The sequence below is a fragment of the Belonocnema kinseyi genome, chromosome 2, assembly GCF_010883055.1.
Source record: "Belonocnema kinseyi isolate 2016_QV_RU_SX_M_011 chromosome 2, B_treatae_v1, whole genome shotgun sequence".
Classification (NCBI taxonomy): domain Eukaryota; kingdom Metazoa; phylum Arthropoda; class Insecta; order Hymenoptera; family Cynipidae; genus Belonocnema; species Belonocnema kinseyi.
The window spans coordinates 34539682-34559936 of NC_046658.1; the positions used below are offsets into that span (position 1 = coordinate 34539682).

Below are 20255 nucleotides of genomic sequence, written 5' to 3' on the forward strand. Positions count from 1 at the left end.
CGCATACTTTGAATAAAATATTTGTTATCATTCTCTTGAAATAAATGTGTTTTTTTCTTGAAAAAATACCGGTTTCATATGTATACACCTGGTATATCAAATTAATTTCTGAATCATCATCTTTGTAAAAAGACGCTTACCAATGTCATTATTATTCGGGTTATAAAAAGCATTTACGACAGCTGGCTCTGTTGACCATTTTTCCTTATCTACAGGTTGGCGTAATCTTTGCAGATTTTGATAAGCATCATACTTTAATACCCACAATATATTTTCCAAAAAGCGATCGCCTGTTATGCTTAGCTAAACAATAAGAAAGATTAAATCAAGATACGTGTATTATAAACACACCAAATTATAGCAAATATTGTTTTTCAGAATACATAATATTTCGATCTCCGGTGCATTTAATTTCTCACCAACTCTTGAAATCTGGCTCAAAATCTGTGTACACTAGGGTGGTCTAAGATAATACCTATTGAAATTTTTTTTCGATTAGAGGGCATGCCACCCTCCCTCCCCAATTTGTAAGGTTTCCGGCAAACAAATTCCCTCTAAGTTTGAAAAAGTTGAAGCCCTTAGAGCTACAAGAATGACCCAAACAACTGAATTTGACAATTTCGCCGAAATTTGACAAATATTAACTCTGTTTTCCCTTTTTCGCCATAAATTATTTTTGTTTGGCAAGTGAAATGTTTTCAAGTATTTTTTAACTAATTAAATCATTTACTTTTATAATCACTCAGATACTAGTACCTTCAGTTGTAATAAATTCTTATTTATTTAAATAATTTTTTTGAAAATAAATGTTTGAAATTTCTGTTTTGCTGCAATTAATGAGATAATTTGTCATTGTTGAGAGCAACATTTTTTGTTTAAGCCATTGTCTAATTGTGAAATTGATTTATTAATGATTAATTTTACGTTTATTTCAGGCATGATTCAGGATTCAAGCCTGTATTAACGAGCTTCATTAAAGTAAAAAAAACCAATAACAAGCTTTTATTTCACGGCCACCATATTGAATATGTGAGTGCGATGCGCTTGCGTTAAGCTTAGAAAAAGGTTTCTTTGTAAGCGGATAGAGCAAGGATATACTCGTATAAGAGTTCTATCTGTTTTTTATCACGGTCTTATCCGAGTTGTATCGGACCTTAGCTGGAATTTGACGCAGGGACTTTCTTCAACGGTAATCTCCCAGATAGGTCCCGGATAGAAAATTCTTTTAAACTTAGAGGTAATAAATTTCTATTTTCGTGCCTGAAATAGGTCCCTGATAGATCCGGATAAACATAAGCTGAAGGACTTGTTTGCTTTTTCAACGACAAATTAACAGATAGATCTCGGATAGACCCGTATAGAGGCTTATTTTAAATTTAAAAGATCTTAATTTTTGTTTTCGTGTACCCAAACGGTCTCGAATTGACTCGGATAGACGTACACTGTATGACTTGTTTCTTTTTTCAATGGCAAACTTCTAAATAGATCCCGGATAAACCGGATAAAAATTGAGAGAAAATGTATTTTTGTTTTCTTGTCCCTAATAGGTCTCAGATAGGCCCATGTAGACAAATTCAATTTTGTTTTCATACCCCAAAGAGGTCCGGAATCGACCCGGGTAAATTATCGTTTTGACACAGATGAAATTAATTTCTTGTTCCGCGTGTCGGATAGACACCGCTTAGACCTAGATAGACGGTGACTTTGATCTTTACTAAAATACAAGATTGACTAGGCCTCCCTGATAGAACCCGGATATATCCGTAAAATTTTCGCATTAGAGATAATTTCACATATCGGGCAAAAACTGCGAATGTTTGCCGATGTTTCGTGAACATTACAGTTCACTTTTTTAGGGTTAATCTGAAACTGAAGTAGAAGGTTATGATGTTCTTATGTATACTCTCTACGGTGGCCATGATTGGCCAGAACGCTCCACCGCGGAGACTGGTCACATCTGATTGGCCAATAAAGTCCTTTCTTTCAAATCCGAGAGGAAGGAAAGTCAAATCGGGTTGGTATAATATCCATTGTCCCTATTGATGTTATAAGGGTGTTTTAAGATTTCAATTGCTCCTGTATGTTTTCTTGGAAAAAAATGTGAGTTTTTGGGATGATGATAGTTTTGTCTAATAAAATTTGATGGCCTGTTTCGATATGTTGTTCAGCCAGTGCTGATTGCGTGAAATGTTTTAGCCTGATTTTATTCTCATGTTCTTTTGTCTGCTTTCTCACCATCCTCTCGGTTTCTCCAATGTAGACTTTCCCACAAGAACGAGGGATTTTATACACCCCCGGATCACTGAGAGGTACCTTTTTTCTGCAGGGTTGTTCAACAGTTGTCCTATTTTCGCAATTTTTTAAAAACATGGTTTGGATGTTGTGTTTGTTGAAAATTTTTCCTTTTTGTTCTGTGAGACCTTGGATGTAAGGTAGAATGGTACCCGTTTTTATTTATTTCTTTAGTAGGTTGTGTTCACTTGCTTTTTTGAGTGTATTTTCTTATTGCTTTATCAATATGTTTCTTTGTGTAATCTTTGTGTATTTGGATTTGTTTAACCATTCGTAATTCCTTTTGTAAGTTATCTTTATCTTTCATAGAGACAGCTCTGTATACAAGGAAGGTGATGACCGATTGTTTTTGAGTTGGGTGGTGGTGGGAGGAAGGATGTAGGTATCTGTTAGTATGGGTAGATTTTGTGTAAACTCAATGTCCTAATGTGTTATCAGATAGTTTGTAAACTAGTACGTTTAAGAACGGCAACTTTCCGTTTCGTTCAATTTCTATGGTGAACTGCACATTAGAATGTAATCGATGTTCCATGAAGACGTTGGTTATTATGGGTGAGATTGGAGTGTGCTATCCAAGGTATTAGCACGGAGGGGAAGTTTGTAAATGATTGAATAATATCAATTGTATCAGAAATTGCTATTTTCGTAAAGAGATATACGAATATTATGTCAAAACTCACTATGATGTCTTCGGGATGAATGTGAAGTTGTTGTATCTTTTTGATAAAGTCAAATGAGTTTTTAAAGTGAGAGATACAGTTTCCTCTGAAAGGATTCACTTCACTGGCGAGGAAGCGTGCTAGCTTGTAAGTTGGTGAATTTATTGCGCTGATGGTCCTGTCTGAGTGGAATGTTGTTTTTGTGGATTTTTGGGAGCCCGTAAAGTTTTGGAGAGATGGGATATTACTTTGATTAAGGTTAAAAATGCATCCATATTATTTAAATTATCAATTATATTTTGAAAATATTGATTTTATCATATCCAAATTTCAAATTAAACCGCATCTACTCTATTATTACATCACCTAGTGGCAATTTTTGGAATGAACCGGAAGCTTCAAAAAGGCAACGTCCCCCACAATGAGAGTCCCCGTACCTGTGTATACGACCCTGCTGTCAAGTTTAGAATCTTTTAGAAGGATTTTTTGTTTTACTGACTATTGTTTTTGTGGGGTACTTTTTAAGTTTTTTGTCTGTATCGTCAGTTAGAAGATCCATGATTTTGTTGATATAGTCTTCTTTACTTATTATCACAGTAGTGTTACCTCTGTCTGCGGTTAATATTATGATATTTTTATTCCGATTGAGTTTTTTAATTGCGGTTTTTTCTTGTTTTGTTAACTTCAAGAAGGGTAAACTTAAAAAAAACTTAAGTTAACTTCAAACTTAATTTTTCTTAAGTTTAAGAAAAGTGTGGCTTGGCGTAAAATGTTGGCCATCCTACGTCGTATGTCATTCACTTTTTCGGGTGGAAGTGTATATATTGTGGATTTGAAATTACTGATGATTTCTTCTTTGGGGATTTTGGTGGGAGCTACTGCAAATTTATGTCCTTCAGATAAGGCTGAAATCATTTCATTGCTGAGAGGATGTTCAGAGATGTTTTTTACTGTGTTAGTTAGTGGTGTGTGCTTTACTGGAAATAATTTGTCAAGTTTTAATTTTGATTTTTAAGTGGAAAGATCTTTATTCCGTTGGGACCGGTCAAATTATATGCGGTTCAATGTGGATCAAATGTAAAATCTTACATTTTTTGATAGAAAAAGGTGAAGTTTTAAACGTTTTTTGGAGGAAGTGTGCCAGATAAATTTGGTGTGTTATATCCTTTCTTCGAAGAGAAGAAAACTTGTAATATGTAGAATTGATTTAGATTTAAACGTTTCCAAATGGTATTTCAATTGTAAGAAGTTGAGGACGATATCGTTGTCCCTGCATCTGATGCGACCAGCCTCGACGGTGGGGCGCTCTGGCCAATCACAGACATCGTAGAGTATACATAAGAACAGCATAACTTGATACTTTAATTTCAGGTTAGCCCTGAAGAAGTGAGCTGCAATTTTCACGAAACGTCGGCAAAAATTCTTTGTTTTTGTGCACGATTGGAACCCGAAATATCTCTTTTTATCATAATGAATCATCGCGTAATCATTAAAACTATTAAATCTATTAGAAAGACTTATCCGGTTTCTATCTGCGTCGTATGCGGCTTATTCCAGATCCTATTCGGCATTTTAAGCACAGTGTTTGTTTCTACAATTTGTGTATTTAAATTCCTTATTAAAATCACAATTACTTTGAGCTTTCAGAGCACAAATAAGTGTGTCTGCGAGGGTGATTTAAAGGGAAAAATAATTTGTTTAATCTTCGAAATATATTTAAAGATAAGCGATATAATTAATTGAATTGAGAACAAAATCAAATTTTTGAATCACGATTTCCTTCAAAATTTAACATAAATATTTAATAAATTGATTTAACAATACGTTAATAGTTTAAACAAAAAATTTTGCTCTTTAAAATAAGAAATTACCGCATTAATTGCAGACAATAAGAAATTTCAAATATTTATTATCGAAAAAAATTGTTTAAACAAATAAAATTCATTGAAACAAATAAGAATTTATTACAAAGTAAGGTTACCAGGGTCTCAATGGCGTACATATTTATTGATAAGCGACATAGCTGAATAAATTTAAAAAACTAGAGTTTTCTACCTCTTTTTACGAGAAAGTTACAATTAAATAATAAGTAATTGTTGAAACAATTATTAAATGCTTGAAACATAGATCATTCTTCCTAAAAATTACCAATTTTCCGATGAAATATGAGAAATCTACCTGTCAATGAGTAAGTACAAAAATATTATTTAAACCAAATTAAATTGTTTAAACAATTGTTAATTAGTGGAAAAATACTTAAAACATTTCACTTCATAAAATAAAATAATTTATGGCAAAAAACGGAACAACAAAGCATTTATGTGTCAATTTTGGATAAAATTATCAATTTCAGTTTTTGGGGCATTTTTGGGGCTCCATAGGGGATGGTGGCGAGAAATCAAAATTCAAATTAGTTGGGTGGAAACGATTTGTAGGAGAATCCCCAACAAATTCTTATGCTCTCTCGCAAGCTAAGTTGTAATCCAGAAACCTGAATCCCATTTTTCTGAAAACTAAAACTTCCCCATGTTGATCTTATGGGATTTTCAAGGCGTAATATACTTAGCTAATTTAGTTCAAAGTTGGAGGGCATTTTTTTCCGGCAATTTCCCAAAAGGGAGGGAGGCATGTACACTATTCGAAAATTCTTTAAAAATTCTCGATATATAATAAATTCTCATGGAATCATTTAAGTCTTTTAAAATTCTTTTAATTCTTTTGAAATCTTTCGCAAGTTATTGACATTCTTTGATACCGAGAATATCCGTGAAATATACCTTGAAATCGTTCGAAATTGTATTTCTTTCTTTACAGTCACTTGAAATTTTTTAATTAATTTTAATTCTTTAGCACCCCCTTCCAATGGTCTGAAAATTCTTAAAATCTTTTAAAACTCCTCGAAACCCCTTAAACTCCTGTTACATACTTAAAAATCTTTCGAAATATCATTAAATATTTTCAAATAATGTAAATTTTACAGAAAATCCTTTCAAACAGGGAAAATCTTTTGAATAATTTCAAGGTCATTGGAAAAGCCTTGAAATCCTACACTTACAAAAATATCTGTTTGAATCAAAGATATTATGTTTGAATCAAACATATTCTTTCTTTGCTATAGGACGTTTAAACAAAATTATTCTTTGGCTCCATGAAATCATTTATTTGAATCAAGCAAATAATTTGTTTTATTCAATGAGTTTCAATATCTTCCATATATTGAAATTAAACAAATGTTTTATTGATTGAAATAAAGAAGGTGTGTTGAATCAAAATTATTTATTCAAACAAATCTTTTTGCTTGAATTAAAAATACCTTTTTCTCAGTGTATGAAGTCTTTGGACATTTTTTGAAATGCTTCAAAACCTCATGAAATTTCTGGTTATTCTGGATTTTTTGATAATTCTTGTAAAATTGCTTGAAATCTTTGAAAATATTGATATTCAGCAGTTGAGTGGCAAACCCCCTCCTGCCAGCCTTATTGTAATTTAGGCTTAATTAATTATTATATAAATGTAGTTTACTTAATATGTGAGGAAATATTTACCGTAAGGTATTCTTTAGCTAATTTTTTCGGATCTTTCAAAAATTCAGGATATCCAATTCTTTCATTCATAGAATCAGCTTTATTTTTTGCAACAGCCCTTGTCTCATCATCCATCCACTGATTTTCTATTAAAAGGTCATTGAAAGCTTCTCGAATCGTTTGGATCATTTGCAGAGCAGTTTCCTAAAATCAAGAAGCTTATCTTTAAATCCAAATGTATTATCGATTTATTATTTTGTAAACTCATATTTTGTAAAACTCTATTGTTATAATTAATAGTTTTTAAATTATTCATTTGTATCTTTCTTTCTAAATTTTGAAAACACATTTGTTTGCTTTATATTATCCACTCTATCAATAATTAATCTTAGTCTATAGTCTCTTTCAATTCGACTTGTGAAACGTACCTTGCTTTCGTGATTGAAATTGTCGCGAATGAAGAGTGCTCCGACTGCCATGCCTAATTTTTTGTTAGTCCATTCTACGCATTGAGACCACCTGGCTCTCTCAGTGAGAATACCTAATAGGATCTTTCGGAATTCTATCCTTTTCTGTTGATACTCGTCTATCATGTGAGGCGTTATAGACATTACGAATCGCCACAGTATGTAGTTATGTAGCGTCCTACAAAAAATATTCAATCATTAATTACTGCATATATTAAACATTTAATGTTATCGATTGTTACAAAATTAACCAGATTTTTGACTTTTCAATTTTTCTATCAGGTTTAAATTGAATTTTTAAAAATATTTTATAACTTTTCAGGTAGGATGTTTCTTTCCTACATTACTTATCTCTTTTAGCTTCTTTGGAATTGATTAAAAAATGAAACAATAATTAAAATATTAATTTCTTAAGAATTTGATAATCTTATGATCCTAATCGTTTATATTTAAAAATAATAACGTGATATGACAAATGGGTTAAGTTTATTTTACATTTTGAGATGCTTGAAAGGTGAAATTATGATGATAAAAAGTAAAATGCTGCAGTGTAATAATTGCTACTCTTCCAGCCCACCTGCGGTCAGTTTTTGCTATAATTTTTCCCATTTCTACCAAGTACGGCATTGCATATGCCACGAGAGGCTCTTCTTCAGAAATTGGTGCACACTCTTGAAGATAATCTCGCCATTTAATTTGAGGGACTTCTCGCTGTAGTTCGCGCAACTTCAACTTGCGATAGACGGACGAAGTATCGTGGCGGTCTACTTCCGGAAGTGAGGCCTGAAACCAATCCGCCAAAGCCATAGCCTATTTATTCTTTTGTAGAAGATTTTCGATTTAGAGTGCAGATTGTGAAACTCTTGGCCCAAAGAGAATTTATATTTATTAAAATGAACTTTACTCTATTTCGGCATCTATAAGCACGCAAATATATAATTATGAAAAATTAAAAGTATAAATATAGTGTTAGGGCGCCAAGTTTCGCCCCCTGCTCTTTATACTTTAGTTTGAAAAGAAAGTAAACAAAATTTTAGGAGCTGCCATTGGGCATAAATTTTCTTTAAACATTTGTTCAGGTCTTTAGGAATTGAAAAATTTAAATATATAATATCAATAGGGGATAATAAATAAAATACGAAGAGATGGAAGTCTGAAAAGCGTGTTTCTAATTTTGTCTCCCACACAAAAATGCCACCATCAACATCTATGTCAGTCAGAATACTAAGCTATAATAATTCAACATATCCTTTCTCCGCCATTTTTAATAAAAAAAAAATTAAACAAAGATTTTATCATATCAACTGAGAGTCTAACAATAGAGAGAAATGATCAAATTTATGCTATTCATGCAATATTTTTACTGACACATGAAATGTTATTTACTATTGTTTATAATATTTATTTTCATTTATAGACATAGTTCTAATTAAATTAATTAATCTTTTTATCAAAGATCTTGTTTCAAATACGGAAGCAACGTTTTACGATTTTTCATACAACATGACTTGGCACCTTCTGATGGCACACTAGTGCGAATTTTCACGTTTTAAAACTTTTAAAGTGACTTAATGTGCTGCTCACAGGCCAAAGAATATCTGTTTTCGCGTGGTGTATTTTCGGGGTTGTGGACATATTTAACGTACTGGGTAGAACGTACCGTAGAGAACGTACTGTAGAGAAAATATCTTCAATACTGCATTTAAAAATTCTTTAAATTAAAAATAAAAATCGAAAATGGAACTTTTTTAGAGCAAAAGATTTTCGAACTCCGGTTACCGCGACTTTATTCAGACTTACATATGCTACTTCACATGAACGTCACTACGAGTCAATACAAGCATCCAATGTGACTGTACGTTGCGAATATATGTATAGATAAAGCAGAAGCGATTTAACGAATTCTTCGACAACCCGAAAATCAGTTGTTCGCTTCTGTCCTAGGGAGTTATTGTATTTTAAATCTTTGAAAATCTGGAAGAGTTTTCATAAAAAATTGAATGCTTGTCTAGAACTTTCCCAAAATCTGCTGACTAAAATTCGAGAAGTAGTAGACTATCTCCTGACAATAAGTAAATTATCATTTCATCAATTGATCAATTATTTAATTAGTTTTTTCATCTCTTATATAGTTACGTAATTATTTTTTTACATATTCCTTTATTATCGACACTTAACAATAACTGTTTCGTCTTCGATGATTATGTTATCGATTTTTGGCATTCTTAATATATAAAATAATACATCGTTACATTGTGTACGAAACGAGCAGTTTAAAAAAAAAAACTTTTTTGGTCACAAATAGCTCAAAATAGCAAAACAAATTCTGTTTATTAGAAGATTTATGACTCTTGATCTATGAAGACTAGAAAATTTAATTCTTGTATATTTACGCGTAATCCCGTGCATTACAACTTTACTTCTTGCACAACCTACGTAGCCTCGGCACCTATTGAAGCTCGAAGGTTATAAGTGTCTTTAACTTTTTCAGAATTTTCTTTAGTTAAATTTTGGCGTTGGAACATTTTACTCTAAAATTTAATGAGGCGGCCCAGTCTACGGAAATACGATTTCTGGAACGTTTTTCAAAAATATCTCCGGGACGCACGGGTGTCATTTATAGAAAACTTCGAATTATAATCAGGACCCTTTATTAGGCCGGTGAAAAGACCTTTTTTCATATGAAATGAGTGTACTATATGTTATTTCAAATGAACAAAGTGACAAATTCATGTTTTCGTCATGCAGTTATCATTCTCATGTCTTTAAGTGTTATTGAAAACGCGGCCATAGGCTATGTCATCACTCAAGACGAAGCCAAGAAATAGATAACAAAGAAGTTTTCTTAAGTTTTACCCCTGGCCGCCAGCTAGACTTTAAATTTCGTCTTGAAGACGAACTCAATACGAGTCAAGAAGAATTTAAGAAAAAATATTTTTACCCGGTGGAGATGAGAAATTCAAGAGAATGGTATTAGGATAGGTAACGAAGTTTTGGGCAATTCAATTCCATAAATGAATAAAGAGAATAATTTGTTAGTGTATACTTGGTAGAAAATTATTTGTCTACAATTTGATTCAAAAACAATTTTTATAAAACATTCTATAATTTTTTAATTTTATAGCTAATGCCTTGTTGATAGAAATTCAAATAAATTTTGTTATCTTATACCAGTGGCTATTCACTGCTGTTATAATAATCTTTTTGGACATTAAATATTTCATTTTTCGCAGTAAGAAGCACACTCAATTAAGCCAAATAAAATTACTTACTTTTCACATTTTCATTTATGCACATATTTTGGCCAGGAGCTGTGCAATTACTATATTTTACAGTGCATAAAATGTTGATACAATTTCTTTGAAACAAATAAACATCGCTACACTATAAAAAAAGTCACAAAAATAGGTAAAAATATGTAAATACATATTAAATTTTAATAATATTCAATCACTAATTTCCTATCCCGCCCACTAAGTATTTCAATCTGCACGAGAAATTTTTAAATATTTTACAATTTCCAAATTGCTTCACTAACTAAATTAATATTTAAATCTAAAAAAACATATTTGATCATTTTTAATAAGAGCTAATATCACATAAAATGTTTACGTGATTCTGAAAGAGTTTGATTTGAAATAACTTTTTTTATTTTATATAAATTAAAAATACTCTCAACAAAGTTTTCAGCACTTCAAAATTTAATCGGACAATTTTAAGCTATGCAATTTTGAACACTTGTTTCGAGCTTGCTAGCAAGTTCTACCTATTCATTTTTCCAAATAATATAGCTCATTGTATCACAAACTTTTTTTGAATTTTAGGAAAGTTGACTGTCATGAGTAATCTCAAAATGGAATGACAATCAAAATTGCTTTCAATGTTCGTGCGAGTGGAGGCCGGGGCGGAACGGGGCTCCATGATAAAACGGGAAATTTCACTTCCTTGCAAGTTATATAATTTTCAGAAATATTATTTATATCCATAGATAGAAGAACTGATACGGCAGTTCTGAAAAAATAAAAATATGATAAATATTAAAGAATACGTGATTATAGTAATGTGGAAACTTGAGCAGGGGGGTTCAGTTATTTGTAGGTAATTTTAAAAGGAAAGTAATCCGTAAAAATGTCAAACCATATTTTTTTTTATTACACATGGAGAAAATTGAAGGTCAGTCTGGTCGTCTAGATATGCAGACTGACTATATTTGAGGGAAAACTATAGGGCAGCCTTCTAGATCATCCAAGAGAACCGAACTGCCCCTCATAAATGGTCGATTGAATCATCTCAGATCATCTCAGACTTAATCTCCTCGAACAATTGACCTAACCATCTTATAAGGTGGATTTGATTATCCCATATTTTCTGTATACGTTGTTCTTTCTCTACTTATTCCAGTCTCTCTCTCTCTTTCTTATAAGAGACTCGTAATTATAAAATTAAGTGGAACTTACAAATCATGAAAACTTACATAAAATGCATAAAGTCTAAAAGCATTTTTTATTATTTGTGGAGAACGTGGTGTTTGAGACATGACTTGTTATGTACAATCAGTGCACATTGACAATATATTTTGGGATCACGAAAGGCTAAGGGCACGGCGTTACAGAACTGATTTGTTGCCGTAAGATTACAAACTCTGAAGTAAATTCAGAAACCGATACCACACCTCTCGTTACCTTCTGCATCACCAATGAATGATGAAATTTGTTTGCACGCTTGCAGTGAGAAAACACACGGTGGCAACAAATTGCTAGCTGAGCATCGAGTGACGCCTTTGTTCTTAATCACTTGTAAGCATGAAATTTGATGTTCAAAATTCGGAAGAAAATACTTAAGCCAGTTTCCACGATATTCACTCTGATGCACTTCGCTCTTCACGCATGTTTGAAATATTAGAAATCAGCTTAACCTTAGTAAAAATATTTTTTAAATTCAATATACAGAAAATACGACGTCAAACGGCACATCGAGATTCGCTCACACCGAAAATGGTCTCGGCTTTTTAATTTTCAAGCGCATCATTGACGCGCAAATATTGGCAATATCTTTATGCGATTTCAAAGTATCACATTGATTTTCAACCATTGCAGTAAAATTACCACGTTAATCACTGGTATTTTTGTCCACTGATTAATGCGATAATTTTGAAACACTTTTTTATACAGTGCAAGACAATTCTCGAAATCATGAAGTACCACAAGGAGACCGCACGTCATCACAGGGAAAAATGGAAGGCTTCTTTGGCCATATAAATGTGCAGGCAGATCATATTGCAGGATCGACTATAGGACAGCTCTTGAATATGGCTAAAGCCATCTCTAGAAGATAAAAACGAGAAGTCCAAATCGACAATCTCAGAAAGACGACTCGATTGTCTCAGACCGTCGTCTCGGTCATTTCAAGCTGGCTGACCCAATCATTGTGAAGGGTCGGTTTGGTAATCTCAGATGGTCGATCTGATTTTCTCAGACATTCGACTCCATCAACTGGATGTACGATCACGAGTGCATTGACCCTGCCCCTGCCATCTGTCTTTGCATGAATCTCAGCAGTTGATGTCAGAACTGAAAAATAATGATTTAGTTTCATATTAATGAGTACATTTCAAGTTTATCTTAAATCGACTAATGCTATAATTAACAGTGATTACTTAAATAATTATAATCTATTTCCAACTTACATTAACCTGAAAAAGATTTTAATTAAATGTCTTAAATCTCACATTACTAATAGAAAATATTAACGTTACAATTACTTATTTAAAACAGGTACTTACAGAATAAGATATTTCCAATGAATCCTCAATAAATACACTTCACTTTATACTGAAATAGTTGGTAAAAACCTTATTTTTTAACAGATATCACTATGCGGTCTACGATTTCGTTATGCTAATTGGAGCCAATTAGCGGCACCCTTTAAATTTTCACGCGCATGATTGACGCGCAAAAATCAAGCAATGGACCATACGCAATGGCTTATCTGCTCCTTCTTGGATGGTCGAAATAAGTGAAAACAATGTATGTGTGTATTGACCATTCCGAAAAGGATACCTTAGTTATCCCTGATAGCGAGTGTAATGCTCTTATAAAAGTCAGACTGGCGATAAAATAAGAGTCTTTTTAACCATGTCGAAAAAAATATGAAAGGACCGTTCGACGATGCAGACAGACTTGCTGGCTCTCTAAATTTTGACCATATAACTTTGACCATCCATTTTTCTCCGTGATGTACTTCACCTGGCGCCAATTCGCGATCGCCTATCCTCTGATTTTCTTCATAGCGAAATCTATTCCCAGATCTTTAACAAGATATTCCCTTCAGAGAAAATATATGACTAAATTGTCGCCTGCTACTATAGGAATCTCAATCCCTTAATTTGCCATATGTGGCGCTCTTATCCGGGAATAGATGAAAATCCTAGGACAGGCGATCGCGGTTGTGGGCTGTATTTCACCATCTCCGCCACAGTCGTGCGTTTCCCTTGTGGTACTTCGTGCACGAAATAATGAAAAGAATCTGCGAATTATGCCATGCCTCTTGAAATAGTGAAAAGATGATGCGAGATTCATGGTATAATTGGTAGAATTTCTATATTACTTTAGGGATTGTATTGAACCTTGTAATAAACGATATTTGATTTTTTTCACATTTTTGGCCTCTCCTAAAGTATTAGATAGTTAAATTACGAAAATTTCTTGCTGCAATGTTGGTGCCGTAGAGCATATTATCTCACAGCAGAAATTAGTTCTCAAGGTTATAAGTTAGCCAACCATTTTCACCATAGTTATAATTACGATGTGATAATCAGGATAACAGAAGATCTTGCAAAAGGAAAACATTAAGGTTGCAAAAACATTCTCTTTTTCGGAAATATATATTTGATAGTTATTCAAGGTCATGAAGTCTATAAAATCAAATGCATCTGGAGCAGATGATCTAAGCTGCAAACCAGTTTTGCTTTGCATCTCCTTTTGTCTCCCTTCATTACTATATGTCTTGAATGCCTCCGTCCATTTTGAGGTATACCCAGATTTGTGGAAGGCGTGGATGGTTTGCCCGATACCTAAGTGCCTTGAGCCTTCTTATTTTTAGGAATTTCGCCCGATCAAAATTTTAGCATATCTTTAGAAACTCCTTTAAAAGTTGGCTCTTGGACAGTTCATGTCACATATAAATGACCTGCAAGTCCTTCCAGTATACCAGTCAGAATTCAGAAGAGGTCACTGGACCACAATGGGATTTCTTAAGGTTACAGACGACATAAGTAAATCGTTGGATTGTAAGGAGGTGACTCTTTTAGCCCTGCTAGATTACTCGCGTGCTTCTGAATTGGTAAACCACTAATTCTTACTGTCTAAGCTGAAGTCATTAGGTGTGAGGGAGAGTGCACTTGAGTGGTTCGGAAGCTATCTAAAAAATCGTAGACAATGTCTCTCTCTCTCTCGGATCCTACTAGGATCTATATATTGAATTTCCGTAACTTGAATGTTGGGGTCCCACAGGGTGCAGTAATGAGCCGGTCTCTCTTTATCATATACACTCATGATTTTCCAAATATAATAAATGATGCAATAGATCAACTGAAAAAGGAGTATAAAAATAAGCTTAAAATTCGTATTCACATGTATGAGGATGATACACAGTTTTATATACATTGTAGGCCAGAAGACATGGAAATCGTGGCGACCTTACTCAACATAATCATTCACGTAGTAGTGGTGTGGCCTGGTGCGTATGCTGTGGTACTAAATCCGACCAAGTTCTCTTTGCCCGCCATAGGTAATATTATTAGCTTGTTAGACTTGCCAATCTTTACTGTGGACGTTCTTATTTTAGAATATGTGCAGCAAGCGAAGAATCTAGGACATTTTGGCTTTCAGGGTTTTAGTATCGGGATCACTTATGTATCTTTGTGATCAACTCATATTTGTCAAAGATTATAAGGCGCAAACATCCCTACGCACTAGATAAAATAAGAAACTTCTTATCCCAACCTTTCGTACTGCCAAAGCAAGTGCAAACTACTCATAAATTGCGCTTTGGTTCTTAAATGATTCGAAAAATTTGCTAAACTTATATACTATCGCTGAAGTAAAAGCATAGAGCACAGAAATGTTACTTTCACAACGATAAGTACTAATTTGCCAGTGATAAATATTATGCGCATTTTAAGGCACCTTAACTGAACAGTTAATATGACTTAAGTTAGTTTTAGCTAGAGTTCTCGCAATATTTGCAAAATTCCGGTAGTTAGGTTGGTTGGTTGGTTAGGTGGTTAAAACCTCATGCGATGATGTTGTAGTTGTAGGTATACAATTACGAGCGGCCGCGAGTGCTCGAGGTGACCACAGTCAGTTGTGAATGCTTTCTTAGAGCTACCATCTGCCACTGAACAGGTTTTTAGTCACTTGCTTCCTGATTATCAAGAAAGTTTCTTACAATGCGACAGGTGTTTAATAAAACTGCCTTCTGAGCTGCTGCCAATACCCTATTGACTCCTAGATGTTCAAGATTTTCAGTGTATCTTGCGTGCACATTTTCTGTAACCGAAAGTACAATGGGATGAATAGATGCATGACTGACATTCCTCTATATGGTCTTTATTTCATGCCTTAACTCGCTATATTTGTGGATCTTGTTCGTATATGTTGACTGCAAATTTCGGTTAAGTGGACAAGCAATGTCGATGACGTAAACTCTCCCATTTTTTTCGCATTACAATGTCAGGTCGATTGGCCTGGATATAATGATCCGTTGGATAGTAACATCTCAATATAAGATGTAATCTTCGCTTTCTAAAACAGGCAATGGAATATATCTATAGAAAGGCATCAATTCTTTTAAGAGGTCTAGGCTTAGGGCAAGTTGTTGGTATCTCCACATAATCGGCACCAATCAACCACATTTTGATGTAACACGTGTTTGCGATAATTCCTGGTACTGACAACCTTGTCCTGTATCGCAATCAGGGTTGTGAAGTGACGCGTCACTCGAGGTTTTCTACGTAAATTACCTAAATGAAGTAATTTACGTAGAAGACTGTAGCAAATCGGTAAATTACATGACAAAGATGGCGGTTGTCTGTTTTGAAATTTTGAATTTTCTAGCACGTGAGATAAACTCCTTCAAACCTGAGTTAATTTAAGGATTCTAGATATTAAACTAACAAACGGTTAAAATGGTGAACAAGAAGATTTCTACCAGGATTCCAAATATCCCATGAAAAGCCCCAAGTTTTGAGAGAGTGAAAGCAAAATTTAATAATATAGACAAAAGTGTAGCTAAATTCCTATTTTGAGATAAACTATTGACGAACAGTGGTTATAAACGTCTTTCTGGTCATAGGCATGTAAATAGTGTTAAAGTGTTAAATTATTATTAATTTTTGCAATTATATTATATAATTATTATATATTATATTTATTATAATACTTCAAGTATATTCTAACTTACACTCGAACAAATTGTTTATAAATTAGTCAACGTTCAAACAATTTTCAAGATTATAATAAATTAATGACGTGTAGATATATGTTCTCTATGTAAAAAAATTCTTTTTTATCACGAAGTTAATACCAATAAAAAGGTATCGTTATAACTATATTAAATACAGTTGCTTTTTCCGTGAATGAAATTTTTTTCATATTTAGAAAATTATACTCTAAAGTTTAGATGTAGGACTTCAATGAGAATTTAAATTTAAATATAATCTCAATTTCGTTTTTCCTCCATACAATACTCGGAGTTAATCAATTAATTTACAATAATGAAAGTTTAAGTTGTCATACAATTACTCTTTATTCATGGAATATTTCTATCATATCATTTTACTTTTCAACCAATAATTATTGATTAGTGTTAATGATATATTTGTAGTCGTCACTGATAAATGTTTACCGATATTTGTTGCTTTACTTTTTTCTTTAAACTTTGCCCATTCATCTTGCCTTAATTTGGAAAATTTTAAATAATAATTGCAGAACGACCGTCAAGCACACGTCACCAGTCCACAAACCACACGAGAGGTCATATACTTATGTCAGATCAGATAAATCACAGCCATCGAAATATTCGCAAGTACCACATCGACGTAATTTACATTAATTTACATAATGTAGAAAACTCCCGACGTAAATTACGTGGTAAATTACTGTAGAAATTCAAGTAAATTACCTGGAGTGAATTACGTCTCTAACCCTGAACGCAATGACAAATCCTTCCGTGTCTGGATACAGAACACCCTTTTTTACCCAACTATTGGATGCCTAACTATTCACTTCGTGTTGATCTAACGTTTTGGGGTGCTCGCGGTGGATAGCTTTCTGCCTCCATTGTATTTCTAATTCCTCTATGGCTTCTGCCCTTATACTCAAGGCCCCATCTGAGGACAAATTTAAGAGCGTGTGGTCAAGATTCGCTTCACATGTAGTACTATAATGCGCAACATTTCGTTTGCTGTTAGAATAGCCTCGCAACTGTATAACTTGTGACTCACACAGTTTCTTGACATCTGCAACGCCCCTACTCCCTATATGCCATGGTAGAACTACACTTTCTATCGCAACACCAACCGAGAACACCTTCATCTATATTATTATTATCAATATTAATATTATTATATATACAGGAAGGACGTTTAGTATGTAGTCATACGGAATATAATGATAAAACTTTAGCATACATTGCAACCCGTCGTGTATTTTTGTAATTAAAAAAAGTAGTAAATAGGTGATTTTAATTCAGTGTTTAAATCCCTCGCGTTCGAGGTCTTGCGCTGATTGACCAAAAGCTTCGAGCCTCAGATGATGTGCGCAAAAGACGTACAACCTAATTTTGAAAGAAGGTTATATTCCCCAGGATTCAACACGCATTCCAGAGATATATAGTGAAGTACGAATTAAAAAGAATGTAACACAATATTAGAATGTGTTCACAAAAATTCTCGGGACGTGGTTTCTTTGGACAATTTTATTAAATTTTTGTTTGCGAAATACTTTTTATTCGCTGAAATCATTGGATTATTTGAAATCTATAATTAGTAAAAAAAAGTCGCCTGGCGGTTCGAGGAACCGACTGGAACCTCTGAAAAGTACCCGTAAAGACCCCATTCGGTTCCTTTTTAAAGAACTCGAAAAAACGCAAAATCAACTTTCAAATTGTTGCAATTCGGATTCTACGTTAAAATTCCCTATAGAAGGTCACGGAATAATCGGAATAGTGTTTTTTGCAACGGTAAAAAGTTTTTAAAAAATGACATATAACGCCTGTTGACTGCTACACTTCAAACGCATCGCCTCTAAGTAGCAGTCAACAGGCGTTATACGTCTTACATTTTTTAAAACTTTTTACTGGTGCAAAAAAAAAAAAACTATTGCGATTATTCCGTGACCTTCTATAGGGAATTTTAACGTAGAATCCAAATCGCAACAATTTGAAAGTTGATTTTGCTGTTTTTCGAGTTCTTTTTAAAGGAACCGAATGGGGACTCAATGGGGTCTTTACGGATACTTTGTAGAAACCCTTTACATCTTTAAAATTTTTTAAAATCTTTGTTAAATTGTTATGAAATGTTTAAAACCTGATACACACGCCTTTATAAAATGTTGAAAATCCTTTTAAATATTTTAAAATCTTTGAAACATTTTGAAATCTTTAGTAATGTTTTGTAATATGGTGTATACTCAAAAACCGAGTGGTGAAACTCTGAAAATTCCGTTATATGGCCATAATTCATTCTAATTCTGAAACTGAGTTAATATTGAAGATTTCAGCTAATAATTTTTATAATATCTAAGTAAATATCACCAAAAAAAGTATACTTTAACATTCTATAGTAGAGGAGGCGAAATTTTCAAAGTCGCTGGACACCCAGCTCTCGAAGCCTTTGACCAATCAGCGCAAGATCTCGAGCACGGGAAATTTGGAAACCGATTTAAAACTGCCTATATAGTACTTTTTTGCATCACACAAATGCAAGACGGGTTGCAACGTGTCATTATATAGGGAATATAATGATAGTAAGGTTACTTTTCAATTTTCGCGGGCTACGTACATTGAAGTTTTAATTTTTTTGTTTTGTTGTGTTGGTACACTCGTCACGATCATATGTTCACAGTTTTGACTATATAGCTCGTGTTGTTTTTCTGGCAGAGGCGTAAAAGGTTAGAAGGGTTTGGTGTGCTCGGCGATTTTCTTCTTTCGAAAAAAATGGACCAAGTAGTTTGCATTAAATTTTGTGTGAGAGATGGAATCCAGTGCTCTAAAATGCTTGAAATTTTGACAGTTGCATACGGTGAGTCTACTCTGAGTAAGGAAAATGTGTATAAGTGGTACAAGCTGTTCCAAGAAGGCCGAGAGTATGTTGAAGACGAACCTCGCTCTGGACGTCCCAGCACGTCAACAACAGATGAAAACGTTCAAGCAGTGGAAGAAATGGTGTTGAAAAAACGCCGAATTACCATCAGAGAAGTTGCTGAAGATGTTGGCATATCGGTTGGCTCATGCCATGTTATCTTTTCGGACGTTTTGGGTATGAGACGTGTGTCAGCGAAATTTGTTCCAAAACTGCTTAATTCTGATCAAAAGATCCATCGCATGGCCATCGCTAAAGAGATGTTGTATGAAGTCAATAATGATCCTGATTTTCTCAAAAGGGTTATAACTGGGGATGAATCGTAGGTATATGGTTATGACGTCGAAACTAAAGTCCAATCGTCTCAGTGGAAGCATCCTGAGTCTCCAAGACCGAAAAAATCACGTCAAGTTCGGTCAAATGTGAAGGTTTTGCTCACTGTCTTCTTTGATTACCGCGGCGTAGTGCATCAGGAATTCTTACCACAAGATCGTAGGTCAATAAGGAGTATTACCTTCAAATTATGCGCCATTTGCGAGAGGCGATACGCAAAAAACGTCCGGAACTTTGGAAAAACCATTCGTGTCTTTTGCATCACGATAATGCACCTGCTCATTCATCGTTGCTTGTGAAAGATTTTCTGACCAAAAACAACACGACAGTCATGCCTCAGCCTCCATATTCACCGGATTTGGCTCCCAGTGACTTTTTTCTTTTCCCAAAACTGAAGAGACTCATGAAAGGACATCGATTTTCAACGATTGAGGTGATAAAAACTGCGTCGCTGAAAGAACTCAAGGCGATACCACAAAATGATTATCAGAAGTGCTTCGATGATTGAAAAAGCGTTGCCACAAGTGTATAATATCTGAGGGGGATTACTTTGAAGGGGACAACATAAATATTGAGGAATAAATGAATATTTTTTGAGAAAACCATAAAGTCACCTTAT

The 20255-nt window shown here is 33.8% G+C and overlaps 1 protein-coding gene across 1 annotated transcript in view; it reads right to left on the reverse strand.

Annotated features, from left to right (window-relative positions):
• Positions 1-20255, reverse strand: part of LOC117182630 (neprilysin-1-like) — a 132926-nt gene that overhangs the window by 2185 nt on the left and 110486 nt on the right. The window contains exons 6-9 of the mRNA XM_033375733.1: positions 7520-7725; positions 6904-7120; positions 6497-6679; positions 141-303 (exon numbers count right to left, since the gene is read on the reverse strand). Coding sequence (XP_033231624.1) covers positions 141-303; positions 6497-6679; positions 6904-7120; positions 7520-7725 — 769 coding nt within the window. The remainder of the gene's footprint in view (positions 1-140; positions 304-6496; positions 6680-6903; positions 7121-7519; positions 7726-20255) is intronic.